This window comes from Panthera uncia, chromosome E3 (assembly GCF_023721935.1).
Source record: "Panthera uncia isolate 11264 chromosome E3, Puncia_PCG_1.0, whole genome shotgun sequence".
NCBI classification, from domain to species: domain Eukaryota; kingdom Metazoa; phylum Chordata; class Mammalia; order Carnivora; family Felidae; genus Panthera; species Panthera uncia.
Window position 1 is genome coordinate 9340544 of NC_064815.1, and position 15988 is coordinate 9356531.

At 49.9% G+C, this 15988-nt stretch overlaps 1 protein-coding gene across 2 annotated transcripts in view; it reads right to left on the minus strand.

The window, feature by feature from the left end:
- SYT17 (synaptotagmin 17) overlaps nucleotides 1–15467 on the minus strand; it is an 82295-nt gene extending 66828 nt beyond the window's left edge. The window contains exons 1-3 of one of the 2 annotated variants that reach the window (XM_049638331.1): nucleotides 15382–15467; nucleotides 3289–3437; nucleotides 106–725 (exon numbers count right to left, since the gene is read on the minus strand). In XM_049638331.1, the coding sequence (XP_049494288.1) occupies nucleotides 106–725; nucleotides 3289–3436 (768 nt within the window). In that variant the 5' untranslated portion in view covers nucleotide 3437; nucleotides 15382–15467. Of the gene's footprint in view, nucleotides 1–105; nucleotides 726–3288; nucleotides 3438–10900; nucleotides 11046–15381 lie in introns of those variants that run through there. The other variant, XM_049638332.1, reaches the window with a different exon arrangement.
- Between the last annotated feature and the right edge of the window lie 521 nt (nucleotides 15468–15988).

Genomic DNA, 15988 nt, shown 5'->3' on the forward strand with positions numbered 1-15988 from the left:
GGTTTCAAAACTCAAAGACAATTTAAAAAAAAAAAAAAAAAAAAAATCTTTTTTTTTCTTTTTTAAAGTCCCCAGCCAAGAAACAGCACAAAGTCACCCCCTTACCTGAGAACTGGGGATCAGCGCCTTCCACCAGTGCCCGCCTTTCACCAGGTCAACCTCGCACAAAGGCACAGAGACCTTCCCAATGACACAGTGGCGGGAGAACTTATCAAAATCCACCACCGTTAGCAGCAGGGTCCTCCTCTGCGCTTCCAGGAAGGGGATCTCGAAGGTGTAACGCTCCTCAAACACGGGCTTCTGGGTCTTGCGTTTGACCCCCGTCTGCTTAGAGTTCTTCTGGTCTGGCAGGAGACAGATCTTGACATAGGGGTTGGAGTGGGCCATGTCCTGCCGCGAGCCGTCGTGGGAGATGGGGGGCGGCAGGTCCCTGGCCTCGATCACCCTCACCGTCAGATGGTTGTGCAGCAGGTCGTACTGGGTGCTGAAGTGCAGCATGCCCAGCTGGTACTTGGACAAGATCTCTTCGTCTGTCAGAAAGTCCACATCGTCACTGTCGGAGTCGAGGGAGTAGAGCTGGGGCTCGAACTTTCTGAAGTAGTCATCTGGGGTATAGGTCCGTCTGAGCACCGAGGGCTGGATGGGCTCCTTTTTGGCGCTGAGAACACCAAACTCGATGGGTTTAATATCAATGAGTGGGGAGCTGGGTCGTCTGGATTCAAGACCTAAACAGCCGCCAAAAAAGAACAATTAGCACCACCACATATGGGGCCAAGCCTGGGCTGCTTCTTGAGATTGGCAACATTTCCCAGATTCCTATACTGTTCACTCTGTTTCACAATGCTCTTCCCCAACTGCTCTCCACACCTTGAGATCCTCTTATTTATTCTATGAGAGGCAACAAGACGGCATTATCACCTCCATCACTGCCAGGCACTGTTCTAAACGCCTTGATATATCAAGTCACCTGATGGCCACAAGGGATTAGGGAATGACTAATCTGACAGATAGTAACTCTCCAAAAGGGACACAAGTACTAAGAGGAGAAGCCAGGAGTCAAGCCCAAGCCCAGGCTGTCCCGCCCCAGAGTCTTGACTCCAGCTGGTACCCTACACTGTCTCCACTTTCAGAGAGTGGACTCTGGAGCCAGAGCTTCTGGGACTCAGTTTCCCCATTTGTAAAACGGAGTCAATAATAGCACCTACTTCAAAGATTGTGGTGATTCACAGAGCCAATGCATGGAAAGGGCTCGGCATAGAATGTGCACAGGGTACGAGCTCACTCAAGGGTAACTGATGCACTTCTGCAAGAACCATGTTTGGACTTCACCGCTTGTGGGGCGCCTCCTCCCTGCCTATCAACCAGCAGAGTTCATTGCTCCCAAGTTCATCATTTGAATCTTTGCTCATCCCTCTATTCTAGCAATAAGCGCATGGAATTTTTTTTAAAAACTATTTAATTGAGGCACAAGTGACATACAAAAAGCTGTGCATATTTAATGTACACAATTTGATGAGTTGGGAGGTAGGCAGGCATCCTGAAACCATCACCACAATCTATGCCATAAACATATACCATCACCTCCCAAAGTTTTCTCCTGCCTTCTTCATTTATTTAATTTTCCTGGTGATAAGGACCTTTAATGTAACATCTAGTCTCTTGGTAAAATTTTAAGGATACGATACGATATTGTTAATAATATGCACTGTGCTGTACAGATCTCAAGAACTTATTTGTCTTGCATAACTAAAACCACCCCCTCCCCAGGAGTCCCTCCCCCATTTCACTCTCTGCTCCTAGGAGTTTGACCATTAGATTCCCCATCTGCATGGAGTCATGTATTTGTTCTTTCATGACATTCTTGTTAATTGCTTGAACACCTGTCTTGCCTGTGAAAATTGTGAGACTTGTGTCTCGTGCATGGTTGGTATTCTGACAGCTGTGTGCTAAATGGAAATCATCCGTGTATAGAGCTGGGCATGAGACCTAGGAACTATCTAGACCAGTGCTATTCAAGAGAAATACAATGGGGACCAGAAATACAAACCACACAGGGAACATAAAATTTTCCAGTAGCCACAATTCTCTTAAAAGTACAAAGAATTGGGTGAAAGGGCACCTGGGTGGCTCAGTTGGTTAAGTGTCCTACTTTGGTTCAGGTCATGATCTCACAGTCCGTGAGTTAGAGCCCCGTGTTGGGCTGTGAGCTGGCAGCTCAGAACCTGGAGCCTACTTTGGATTCTGTGTCTCCCCCTCTCTCTCTCTCTCTTCCCCTCCCCCTCTCGCACTCTGTCTCTCTCTGTCTCTCTCTCTCAAAAAATAAATGAACATTGAAAAAAAGATTATATAAAAAAAAGAAACAGGTGAAATTAACTTTAATTTGTTTGACATATAACCAAAATAAAAACATTTTAGTGAGACAGTTTAAAGTCTCTTTTATGTACTGGCTTCAACATCATGGGTACACAACGCATACATCATGTCTCAGTTGGGCTTAACCCCCCATTTAAATGGTCACCAGCAACATGCATTGGACTGCATAGGTCAAGAAGAGCCCTCCCATTTTACAGATGGAAAGATTGAGGCCTAGAGAAGCCTCACATCCCCTCTTTTCCACTCTTTCAAGCCCTCGAACTTTTCTCTGCTTCCTTTTTCTTCCCTATTTACTCCCAGGAAAGATCAGACACCAATATTTCCACCTGAGTGGATTTATTTCATGAATTTTAAGCTTTTTCCCTCCGTTAAGTGAATTGCAGGCAGCTGAATGAGACAGCAGAGACACTTTGAGGAGGTGAGAGGAGGCTGGGAGTCTTTGGGCTTTATCCTCCTTTCTCCTCCCCATCCAAATCATGCCATTTGGTCAAACACATACTCTGCACATCAGAGTGGACAAACTGGGGGGCCTAGAGACCAAATTTGACCCACAGATACATTTTGTTGGAGTTTAAAACAAAGGAAGCTTCATATAGAAACACGGATTGCCAGTTTCTCTTTGGAAAAGTCAGGTAATACGGAGCCCACCATCTCCTTCAGTGAGGGCCGAGTAGCAGCTGCCCCCTTCCAGTGGGGCATCAGCTCTCATGGCCACAGTTCCCACCCTGCCCTGGTAACTCCGGAGGCTGAGACAACCCCTTCCCTCACGTGGATCCATGCGGGGATGCCGTCAGCTCTCTTCTTTTGCCCTGGGGACCCAGCTAACTGGATTTGAATCACGGGCTCTGATCAGAGGCTGAGCAGCACAGGATTGCTGAGCCACGAGCCCTAGACAGTCACAGCAAAGATGCTTACTTGAAATCCTCCGGGTCAGGCTGTAGGTAGACTTAGATGTGTCTGAGGACGAGCATCTTCGATCTGGGGAGTTGGTCCGTGGGGTCAGAGGGACTTCACTGGCTGTATGGACGGAATCCCCATCCTTGTCGCTGCTCCGGCTGGCCATCCTACAGGAAAAGAAGGTGGTTGTCAAAGAGCGTGTACATGAGTGGGGGAGGAGCAGAGAGAGGCGGGTGGGGGCGGGGGTGGTACAGAGGATCCAAAGTGGGCTCCGAGCTGACAAAAGAGAACCAGATAAGGGGCCTGAACTCATGAACCATGAGATCATGACCTGAGCTGAAGTCAGACGCTTTAACCCACTGAGCCACCCAGGTGCCCCAATAACATCTTACGTTTTGCACAAAATATGAAATGATATTGAATAAATACCTTCCAATTTAGAACAATCTGTCAAGAATGTGCATAATTTCACATTCACAGACCATGGGGAGGGAACTTACTCATGATATTGCCACATGGGGGCACCACTTTGGCTAAGTCAAGACCAGGCCTGTTGGTCTTCAGTCTGGAAGACACCAGAAGGTTGTTTCTACCCATCTGATCTTCTGCAGATGGCTTTTGGTGAGGAATGCCCTGGTATTTCAACCTTCACTGTGTCTCTACTTTGATATCTTTAAAAAATATCCTATAACAGGGGCGCCTGGGTGGCTCAGACGGTTAAGCATCCAACTCTTGATTTTGGTTCAGCTCATAATCTTACGGTTTGTGAGTTTGAGCCCCGCTTAGGGCTCTGCCCTGATAGCATGGAGCCTGCTTGGGATTCTCTCTTCCTTTCTCCCTGCCCCTCTTCCCCCACTCACACGCAAGTGTGTGCGCACTCTCTCTCAAAATAAATAAATATCTAAAAAATACCCTATAACAGTGTCACTCGAGAGTTCTTGGAGCGGCAGGGCAAGAGCTACAAAATGGTGCTGAGAATGAATGACTTGAGAACAATAGTTCAATGTGAAGAAACAGCTAAAAAATGAGCAGCAGCTCTGATTCCATGTGCTTCCAATGAGGATGAAAAATACTGAAAGAATAAAAAACACCGTGTCGGGGGGTAGGGAGATACAGGGTGGTAATTAAGAGCACAACCTCTAGGTTTGAACCCCGCCTGGGTGACCTTGGGCAAGGCCCTTCCTCTGTGCCTCCATCTACCCATCTGTAAAGTGGGAATAATAATACTCACTTTGTATGGTTCCAGTGAACACTGAAGGAGTCAACGCATATAATATACTTAGAACAGTTCTGGGTATGTAGTAGGTATGTGCTCAATACATTTCAGCTGGTATTATTACAACCTGTAAGATCCCCCAATCCCCATAAAGCTAGGTAAGGGTGCTTGGGGAAGGGGAAGTGAGGGGGCAAAGCTGGCGGTGTGGCCTGTGAGATGGATGCCGCTAATAACATGCCCCTAAGCTATTGTGGCTGTAGACTGATACTTTCCGAGACTGCACCTCCCACCCCCCAACTTGACATTTAAGCCTGCGTGGAGCTGGTCTTGAAAAATGCAAGTTTCCAATTCTAGGAGGTCTTCAGATGCATCCTGTGCATGAAATGAGACTGATCTCATGTTCTTCCAAAGCAAGATCAGGGTCACAGCCAGGACAAGACCAGGCATGTTGCAGGGGGAGGGGAGGATGCTCAGTCCTTGCTTGCCTCCTCCTCCTGGTCTGTAAAAGGTGAATATAGCAGATGAAATGTGGGGGGTGGGAGGAGGAGAAGGCAAAGAAATGCAATCATATTGTATCACGCATTCTTCTCTCTCTCCCTTAGATGCAAGCGGCAGCACCTTCCAAAGAAGGCAGAACCACCTCAGCACCTCCACCTGCACCTGTGAGGCCCCACCCAGCTTGGGCGCGATCGCCCCCTGGAGCTCCGGTCGAGTCCTCTCAGCCCTTGTCTGAGCAGCCCCTGCCCTCTCTGCACCCACCATGCTTCCCGGCCCTTCCTCCAACACAGCGAGCCGGCCACGCTGTTCTCTCTGCTTGGGATGCTCTTCCCGTCTCCATCTCCTGTGCGGCTCCTTCTCATCAGTCAGGTCTCGGCTTCAAGAGCACCTCCTCAGAGAGCCCCCACCCTGTCGCTGTCACCTCCTACTCCATCAGCCCTTGGCCCTGCACCTTCTTTCCCCCCTTTAACAACGCACGTAACTCCTCTCTAGTTGTGGCTTGTCTTCTGCGTCTGACACCAGATCCTTGCCCCACGAGGGTGGTGTCTCATTCACCACTGCCCACCCTGCCCTGGCACAGAGTCTGGCACGTGCGGAGCCTTCCACATTCATTTTCTCAGTAAATTAATGAATGAACACACCCTTCTTGGGATTCTTATCTGATTTATCCAGTCTCAAGATGATCTGAGTGCTTATCTTGTCCCGCCTCCCACAGCAGGGTACACTTCTTAAATGGGGGGGGGGGAGGGGGGAGAGGGGAGAGGGAGATGTGTACTTATCTTGATCAAAGGTACCAGGTGCTGAGCACCAACTATGTGCCAGGCACTGTGCTAAATGCTCTGTCTGAACCATCTCATTTCACCCTTAAAACAATCTGGAGTTTACTTCTGTTACTAACAACCCTCATCCTCTTTACAGACCAGGGAATGGAAGCCTGGTGGGGTGGGGGTTGGGATGGATATTTATTTTGCACCACTGTTAAACTCCCAATGAAGTCCAGCAATACCAGCCTCTAAACTGCACACCCCAAACTACTGAACTGGGCATCCCTTGTGAGGCCTGTAAGAGCTATGCATATAGTAGGTATTCAATACATGCTTGATGGACACGGAAATAACCTGAGTAGTTCACTCTTCAATGATGGTCTTTCTGGCATTGCTCCAAAAGGAGCCAGTGGGATTGTACAGTTTTCCTGACCTTCCCCAGCCCAGCCCAGCCAAGGAAAGAATGGGGGATCCAAATGACAGGAGCATTTGTGGCAATTAATGGTGTGTCCCCCCAAATCACACACACAAAGGACAGGCTCATCTGGTACCTGCCACCCCACAGAGAGGCATGTCCTGTGGTTCTGAGCTCAAATGTCACAGTAGGAACAGCACTGCAAAGCCTGTACACTTGACATTTCTACTCCCTGCCTGTTTGATAACATGCAACTGCCCACTTGGTAAATAAATCTGGGGAAAGCACAAGCTGTAAATTCACTTTCTGAATGATTTAACCCGCCTCCCCTTTACAGATTTCTCTTAACATTTTGCATTATGTTGCGTGCCACAAAGGTACTAAGTTGCTACCCAGGATGCAAGATATTCATCCTGGGAAGCATGGAAGATCATGTACCGCTGTTCAGGCTCTAGACTGCAGAGTTCTAGGTGTTATCATTCATAATGACGGCCATATGAAAGGGGCCTTCTGGAGTTGTGTCATGTGTCGGCTCTGCTGGGAAGGCTCCAGTGCTCTTCTCTGCTTGTGGCAAAACCAAAGTGTCATCCCAGAGGGTCCCAACTCCTTACCCCCTGAAAGAGTCCCCCGCTTGCACAAAGGGTCAGCAGCCCAGGTAAAGTGCAACTGTTCACCAGCTCAGTGGTAGAACCCAGGCCATGCATCTGTAATACTTAACATCTGGGTATCTGGGGAAAAAAGGTACCTGACTGATTTTCAATGTCCATCAGGATTCTCCACTAACGGGCGGCTGGGTGGCTCAGTTGGTAAGCATCCCTCTAGATTTTGGCTCAAGTCATAATCTCACGGTTCAGGAGTTTGAGCCCCACAGCAGCCTCCAAGCTGGCAGTGTGGAGCCTGCTTGGGATTCTCTCTCTCCCTCTCCCCTCTCTCTGCCCCTTCTCGGCTCATTCTCTCTCTCTCTCTGAGTAAATAAATAAACTTAAAAAAAAAAAAAAAAAAAAAAGGATTCTCCAGTGGTTCAGAAGCAAATTCAAATTCTAACTCCGCAATCTGACGTTCAAAGCCCTACATGCTCTGAGCTTGCAGGCTCATTTTCCATGATTCCCCTACTCTTTCTAGATATTGTGACCATTTGTGGTATTTGCCTACCCTGGGTCCATTCTCTCCTCTCTGGTTACAGCGCTCAAATTGTCTATTACAGAGATCAGCAAACTAGGGGGCCAGATTTTGCTGCCTGATTTTGTAAATGAAGTAAGACTGGAACATAGCACGCCCAATCATTAATGCCTCACCTATGGATGCTTTCACATTACAATGACAGAAGTGAGTGGCTGAGACAGAGACTAAGCCCACGAGGCTAAAATATTTACTGTCTGGCCCCTTAACAGGACAAGTTTGCCAACCCCTGGTCCACGAGCTGAGTTCATGTGTGTCAGGTGGGAATGATCCTTTCCCTGGTTCCAGGTGGTCAGACAATCCAGGCATGATCCTAGCACCATTTCCTCCAAGCAAAAGTGATTGGCTCAAGTGTTTGGCACATGACCCAAACCAGGACAATAAGAGCCTCTCCTGGTTTGTTTGCTGCTATTGAGAATGAAGCAAAGAAGAAAACAAGCTTAAGAATCAGGCAATACAGAAGAAACAGAAAGAGACAGGGAGGCAGAGAGGGCACAAATGCATGCCCATGACAACATTTGTACCCCTGGATCCACCGATGCCCGAAGCCATTATCCCTGGACTTTTTCCACAGTGAGACTCTATGAAAAACTGTCATATTGGTGTGCAGGATGTGAATGCACAACTCCAGGGGGTAGCTGGACCTATGTACCTGCCTTATCTCCTGTACTAGATTTTAAATCTCCTGAGCACAGGGATGGGACTCTATCTAGCCTCTGCATCCCACAGTGCCTGGCACACAGTGCATACTCGAGAAATAATTACCAAAGAAACTGTAAGGTTTCAACCAGATGACTGGCACTTCCAGGATTCAATTTTTGCCGGTAGGTTAGTCAGTTAGTCAGTAACTATTTTTTGGTGTGAACAACACGGATAAAAACCCTGCCCTCACAGAGCTGGCACTGCCTGAGTACGGCTTTCAAGATACCAAATGGGCTGAGCCAACCTCTGTACCTAGGGCACTAGAAAATGGGAATGACCTCTTGATTAATGAACTGGTTCCACCAAACACCTCAACCCTATGCACACCTGCAGGATTCAGGCTACAATCCATGACTGATGAAATAATTTCTTAACACTATCTTTACACCAGTTTAAAGAATCTCTAGTGGGGCTCTTGGGTGGCTCAGTCAAGAGCATCCAACTCTTGGGGCGCCTGGGTGGCTCAGTTGGCTAAGTGTCCGACTTCGGCTCAGGTCATGATTTCACAGTCCGTGAGTTCAAGCCCCGTGTCAGGCTCTGTGCTGACAGCTCAGAACCTGGAGCCTGCTTGGAATTCTGCGTGTGTCTCTCTCTGCCCCTCTCCCACTTGCACTCTGTCTCTCTCTCAAAAATAAACATAAAAAAAAAATTTTATTTATTTATTTTGAGAGAGAGAGAGAGAACAAGCTGGGGAGGGCCAGAGAGAGAGAGAGGGATAGAGAATCCCAAGCAGGCCCAGCACCGTCAGCACGGAGCCTGATGTGGGGCTCAAACTCATGAACAGTGAGATCATGACCTGGGTCGAAACCAAGAGCCAGACGCTTAACTGACTGAACCACCCAGGCGCCCCTAAAAAAATTTAAAAAGACTCTTAATTTTGGCTCAGATCATGATCTCAGGGTTGTGAGACTGAGCCCTGCATCGGGCTCTGCATTGGGTGTGGAGCCTGCTTGAGATTCTCTCTCTCCCTCTCTCCCCAACTCACTCTTTCAGTCCCTAAAAGAAAAAAAAAAAAAAAAAGAATCTACAAATAACAGAAATGATTCCTGGGGCGCCTGGGTGTCTCAGGTGGCTAAGCTCAACTTCAGCCAAGGTCATGATCTCACGGTCATGGGTTTGAGCCCCACATCCCACATCAGGCTCTGCTGTCAGATCCTCTGTCCCCCCACCTCTCTGTCCCTCCCCTGCTCACACACACTCTCTCCCTCTCTCAAAAATAAACAATAAAACAGCAATAATAATAATAATAATAATAAAAGGTGATTACTAACTGCTCTGCGAAGCAGGTTATGCTTAATCACAACCCTAGAAAATAAGTTCTATTACTGTTCTCACTTTACAGATGAGAAAACCGAGACAAAACAGGGTGAGATGGGTCACCTACATTTATGACTGCTGACCAGGTGACAATCATTCTTAAGCGCTCTTCTGTGTACTAATCCATGCAGTCGCCACAACAACCATAGGAGATAAACACTATTGTTTTGTTTTTTTTTTTTAATTTTTTTTTTCAACGTTTTTTATTTATTTTTGGGACAGAGAGAGACAGAGCATGAACGGGGGAGGGGCAGAGAGAGAGGGAGACACAGAATCGGAAACAGGCTCCAGGCTCCGAGCCATCAGCCCAGAGCCTGACGCGGAGCTCGAACTCACGGACCGCGAGATCGTGACCTGGCTGAAGTCGGACGCTTAACCGACTGCGCCACCCAGGCGCCCCTAAACACTATTGTTTTTATCACCCCCATTTTACAGATGGGAAATCAAGGCAAAGAGATCTAATGACTTGCCCAAAGTCACAGAACTAGAAAAAAAAGTAGGAGAAACTGGATATGAATGCATGGAGCCTGACACAGAGCCATTTTGCTATGGAAATATTTGATGCTTGCTTCTAAGGAGAGCAGGTGAGAGGGGTGAGCCATGACCCGCCAACGTGAAGGGAAAGAGGGGGCATCATGGACTTCCAGAAACGCAGCTGAAACAGCACCGGGTTCCCACTGAGGCTCTGGCTGTGGGCCCTTGCACTGTCTCTTGCCCTCTCTGGACCTCCCCGTCCGTGTCGTGAGAACCTGTCCTCGAGGACGGCCAGGCCCCTTCTCGGCGCTGGACCGGCAAACTCAACCCAGACTCTCTGGCCACGTTCCTCTCTCAGCCACAGAGAGGTGGACCAGACACGTGGCTGAGAAGCTTCAAAACTGTGTTCCCAAAATATCTGAGCGACTGGCAGATGGAGATGTTGTGTGCGGGCGCGGGAGGAGCACGAATTAGAAATAAAATGAGAGATGCCAGAGAGAACATAAACAGCGTTGGAGTACAGGATGGAGCCTGGGGGTGCTCTTCTGCTTCCCTGTTTCTGAAGTTCTTGTTCAGACCAGCAAAAAGGCATTTGTTTGTTCATTCCATCTACCACCCATGTAGCAGTTTTTACTGAGCATCGACTATGTGCCAAGCACCGGGTCAGGCGGTGGGACAGTTTGTCATACTGACTTGGATGGGAATCTTTAGAACTTGGACATCCCTTGAAGCATACAGATGCTCACAGAGCTCTTCCTCCACTTGGAGTGACACTCAACGTGATTAAAAGTGCCCACACGCTCGGCACCGCACGGTTCATATCTCAGGAGGACCAGCGGGAAACCAGTTCAACGACAGCCTCACCACCAGCTGCCCCCCGCCCCTTGGCCTGCCCAACAAGAGGAGAGGCAGAGAGTATGTCCCCATCAGCAGCAAAGACGTCAACGGACACCCGGCCTTTCCCTGTTTCCTAACCCTAACCTCCTGCCCGCGCCCTCTCTCGCAAACCGAGAAAAGAAAGGTCTTGAGGTTGCCTTCAAGGAAGTTCAGAGCGGTTTTACTTACAGCCAGGGAGGAGTCTGGGCAGGGAAAGGTCCCAGAATTTCAACTTCGTCCTCACTCGACTGGCAACAGCTGGACTCATAACACTTCTGACAGCAATGCCTGAAAGTCCATCTGCACAGCAGCAGATCGGAGATTCTAGAAAGAAAACCCTGAGGCCATTGGGGGAGGTGGGCAGTGGAGAGGGGGAGAGGGGGAGTGGGGGGGAGGGTGTGGGAGGGGTGGAGAGGAGGAAAAGGAAAAACACCCGAAATTACAAGCAGCTGATCCCTGATGAGAAATAATGACATTCAGGAGGTCTGTCTCTGCTGCTGAACACTTAGAACAAAATGTTTTCCGTTTCTATTTACCAACTGCAGGCACAAAGATGGCAAACACCAACTCGCTGAAGCCATTAATAGCGAGCAAAACATTCACAGGTATTCCCTTTTGTAGTTTATGTGAATGTCATTCTTGACATGTGGGTGGTTTATACAACATCATGAGGGCTATACAATATGTTCTCGAAAACACAATGAATATTACTGTCTTCTTGAAAGCAAAGCAAAAAGATTTTTTTTTTTTTAAATAATCTCCGTGACATGAAAGTAAACAGAGGTAATCAAACGGAGTAAGGAGGGGGTGGGGAGGGATATCCACCTCTTCTCCCTTAGTGTGTTTTCATCGGGATCTCCCTTCCACAGAAACGCAGCGAAACTGTGCCGCTCTTAACCTCCAGTTATTGCTTTAATATTCAACGTCCCCACAGCCCCACATAAGACTCCAAAATGAAAGGCAAGCACTTCGTGATCAGAAACCAGACCACACGAATCATCGAATTAACCCACCTCGTTTAAAGGTTCCAACTGCCCTTTTAGAGATCCACGAAGAAGCCAAGGGGCGTCGGGGGTGAGAGGATTACAAAAAGAGAGACAAGACCAGTTTAGCAATATTCCAGCAACTCACAAAAGAAAAAAGAAAGAAAGAGGGGGAAAAAAAAAAAAAAAGCCCTGCATCTTTCCACTTACCATCCTGGGAAGGGAGCTGACTCCCTAACAAGGTGCTGCTATCTGCGGGGCTGCTGGTAGCCTCCTGGCTAACCAACACCGAATAAATGGGAAACTTTAGCATTTCGATTTGATTTGCACCGTATGCTGTTATGAATCAGAGCGGGTGGATAGATAGTCATGCTATCCAATGCAGCCACGCTTGGGAAGAGCAAACCTTCCTATACAGAAATAGCCATAAAGCCAACCCAAAAGGACATGACTAGCTAACATGCAGGCAGGCACACAGTGGATGTCACTTGGCTCCCGCACCCTCCCAGAGGCCCTACCTTACAATTCTGCTCCAATGGTGATGGTGGGGAGTTCCTATGACCACCCACAAACACAGGGAGCCCAAAAGGAAGCCATAATCTGGTCCTGGGGAGGGCGGAGGGGGTGGGGCTACCTCCCTTTTCAGCCCCACCTCCCACCCCCACTTCTTCTCACAGGTTTCCAAGGCACAGATTCCCTCCCCCTCTTCAAGGGAAGAGTCACAGTGGCTTCCAAGTGAATGGGCCAAGTAAACCAGGTAGATTAGGAACTCCACATCCCAGCCTGGGATATATCCCAGAGAGGAACTCAAACTCAGAACTTTAAATCAAGAGGGAGAAAGTTACCCTCTTTTTCATTTCCCTTTCTAGGAGGTCTCCCTTTGGTATCATCATGTGTTAACGGGTTTCTCACATTTGCAAATCCCCCCCACCCCCTCTTTCTTTTTTAAATAGAGAGCAAACCTCAGCTCAGAGCCTGGGACCTAACTAATCACGTGGCATTACTATCATCCTGTTTATTCTTCCGGTTGCCTTCTGCTCATATCAAGTGATTCTGGTCTTCCATTATGCTAGTGACATAAAGTTTCCTTTTCAAATGATTTTAAGTAAAAAAAAAAAAAAAAAAGCGAGACCATTTATAGGAAAAAGTATTAAATAAATCTGGTACAAGGGATAGCTCACAAAAAATTCAAAAATCCTTGAAGTGATAAGGGAATGATTACGGCTTGGGAAACGAAGTCTCAGACACTAATCACAAACTCTTCCCAAAGCAAAACTGGGAACCCTACATGGCAAGGCCTGAAGACGCTTGGGGGCCACACAGAGTTGAGTGGTTAAGTGTTAGTGCTGCCATCACCACCGGCCAATCACGTGACTTGGGTTAAGTCAGGGGGCCACTCTGAACCTTAGTTACCTGTCTTTCATGGAATGGCTAAGCTAGGACTCGGACTGTGCAAATGCCCCACTACAAAATATCTGCACCCTTTCTGTGGCTTTATGAGAACAAGGTGGTTTGTCAAGACCAGTTGGAACCTACTAGGCACCACAGGCTGTCCAGGCCGGCCCACACAGGTAAAAGCAGGAAAAAGCTATGCCCTCATGCGCTTACAAATGAAAGTGCTTGAAAATGTTTCAAATCAAGTGCAAGGATAAAGTGCTTTTTTCCAACAGTCCATGCCCATTCTTTTCATAGAGGAAAGCATTTCCTGGGTGTGTGGCAATCAAAAGACACCATTTATAAAACCATGTGAGTAGAGACCAGGCCACTACAGGGGCCCAATTATCCAGCTTTCTCAAACCCCAGGTTCGGCAAGATGAGAGAAACCAAGGAAAAGGAAGAGGAGAGGGAAGAAGCTAAGACACGCTTGCCATGCATTGGGTCCACTGGGTTCATGTATTTGACTGGATGGAGGAGCACTGATTCAAGCCAGAAAGAAACAGGAAGAAGGAGAACCCAGACATTCTAGAACAAAGGTTGGCAAGCTATGACTTGCAAGGCTAAATCCAGCCCGCAACCTGTTTTTGCACAGTCCTCCAGTTAAGGATGGTTTGTACATTTTTAAATGGTTGCAAAAAATCAAAAGTACTACTTCTTGACTAGTGCAAATAGTTTTATTGGAACTCAGCCACGCCCATGCATTTACTATTATCTATGTATGTGTGGCTGTCCAGCGCCACGGTCAGAGTTGAATATTTGTGACAGGCCACGTAGGTCTCCAAGAAAAAAGTTTACTCTCTGGATCTTTATAGAAAAAGTTTCACACCTTGTTCTAGAAGCAAAGACAGTATCACCAAGCCATTCTCATATTAGCTGTTTAACAAATTCCTCAGATTCCCCATCCTCCCTTCTAGATCCCACCATGACCCCTAAGCAGCTGTGTGACCTTGGGCAAATCACTAATCTCTGTCCTGAAAGTGGTTATTAAAAACCACAGAAGCATGTTCTAATATTGTTTATTTCTCACTGGATTCTGAAGGGCAGAGACTGCTGTTTTCACAGCTGTATCCCCAGTGCCCACACACAGTAGGTGGTCACTCGGGTGGTTGTTGGGTGACTGCTGAAAAACCCCACAACAACATACAGCACACAGTATGTGCACAGTAAATGTGACCTTCAGTGAACTTGAAAAGAGGACCTAAAGATTGCATGGAAGCCAATGGAGCAAATCTAAGCCAGGAGAGGGATGGGGAGACCAAGGCAGGTGACAGAGCACAGAGTTCCTGGCAGGCTGAAAAGTCTGAGGACGACAGAGATGTGACCAGTGGGGAACTGGGAAACCAGCAGCCACCCCCACCCCCCCAGCTGTAGCCGAGGGTAGAAGAAGTGAGCCCAGATGCACCCTAAATGAGGGAACCTGTAGGCTTCTCTGCTGGGCTCTGAGGAGCCAACCCCAAAAAGCAAGCGGCTCCACGGGTCTGACTGCAGGTCTGACTGCATGACCTTGGCGCTGACCTGTCGCCACTGCCTCCCCCACCCCGCACCCCCACCCCACACACACACACCTCGTATAGAAGAGAAAGGTCTGGTAGTCAAGCAGCCTCCCCTCAAGAAGGATGCTTGGAAATCATTTCAGTTCAAGGATTCTTGTGAGAGTTTCCTCAAGGTGATGGGGGTCCACAACTCCCAGACCACAATGCAATGGCCGAAAGTGATCGGTTGCTCCCGCCCCCCACCAACAGCACGCCTATGGTGTGTCCCCCACCCCTCAGCACCCAGGGTCCGGGAGAGACGACGTCCTTGACCCTCCTGGCCGGAACAGCCGCCTCAGGCTCGCTCCGCCGGCCAATTAGCCAGAGCCGTCGCCAAGGCAACGGCAGCTGGCGGGCCGGGCGGCTGGCGCGTCCCGGGCCGCCCTCCCGGCGGCCCCTCCCCAGGGGTGGGGTGCAAGGGGAGGGGGTGGGGTAGGGGGGGCTGAAAAGTCCGCCCCAACCCCATTCCCTCCCTAGGAGGAGAGGGCGCCCGTGCAGAGTCCGCAGGGGCCGTTCATCCCCGGGTGTGGGGGTCCCCAGCCCCTTCTCCTGGGGCGTACCCCACCGCTGCACAGGTTGCGTGCCCTCGGGCACCCTTTTTCTCGAGGCAAGTTTGTGGGAGCCCAGCCGTGTGCCCTCCCTTGGCGGGCTCACAGCCGGAGGGGGCGCAGCACCCCCCACCCGCACCGCGGACCTTGCCCCCCAGCCTCAGCCCTACCTGGATGTACGCCATTTTCGCCCTCGCGCTCACTCCGGCCCGGGCATGGCGCCGCCACGGCCACTTTGCCCTCGCCAACAGGGGAGTGGGGGGAGAAAGCGAAGGGGGAAAGGAAGAAAAAGGCAGCCGGGTGGCCCCAGACGTGACTGGCGTGGCTGATGAGCGGCGCCCGCCCCTCCGCCGGCCGCCCCGTCCTTGCCTTTCCCTGCGTTCAGGCTCTCGGAGTCGGGGCCGCCTCCCAGGTTGGGAGAGCAAGGGCGCCTGGAGCCCCCGCCTCGGCCACCCTCGCTGTCCGGCGTTCCCCCCGGGGCGCTCCCCTGTCTGGAATGAGGCCGGGGCGCCTGGGGAGGGAGCCCGGGGCGGCCGCGGGGACTGCAGCGACCCCGGCGCAGGCGGGGCTGGAGACGCCGGGGCCGGTGCGCGCCAGAGGCGGGGGAGGGGATGGGGAAGCGGGTGGGAGGGGGCGGTGCGCGGGTCAGCCCATCCGGTCGGCACGCGGGCTGGCACCTACCGAGAGCAGAGCCCCCGGGACAGCCTTGAAGCCGAGGGGGCACAGTCCTGCCCGCCATGGAGTCTGGAGCGGGGAGGGTCCTCCCCACCACCCCTC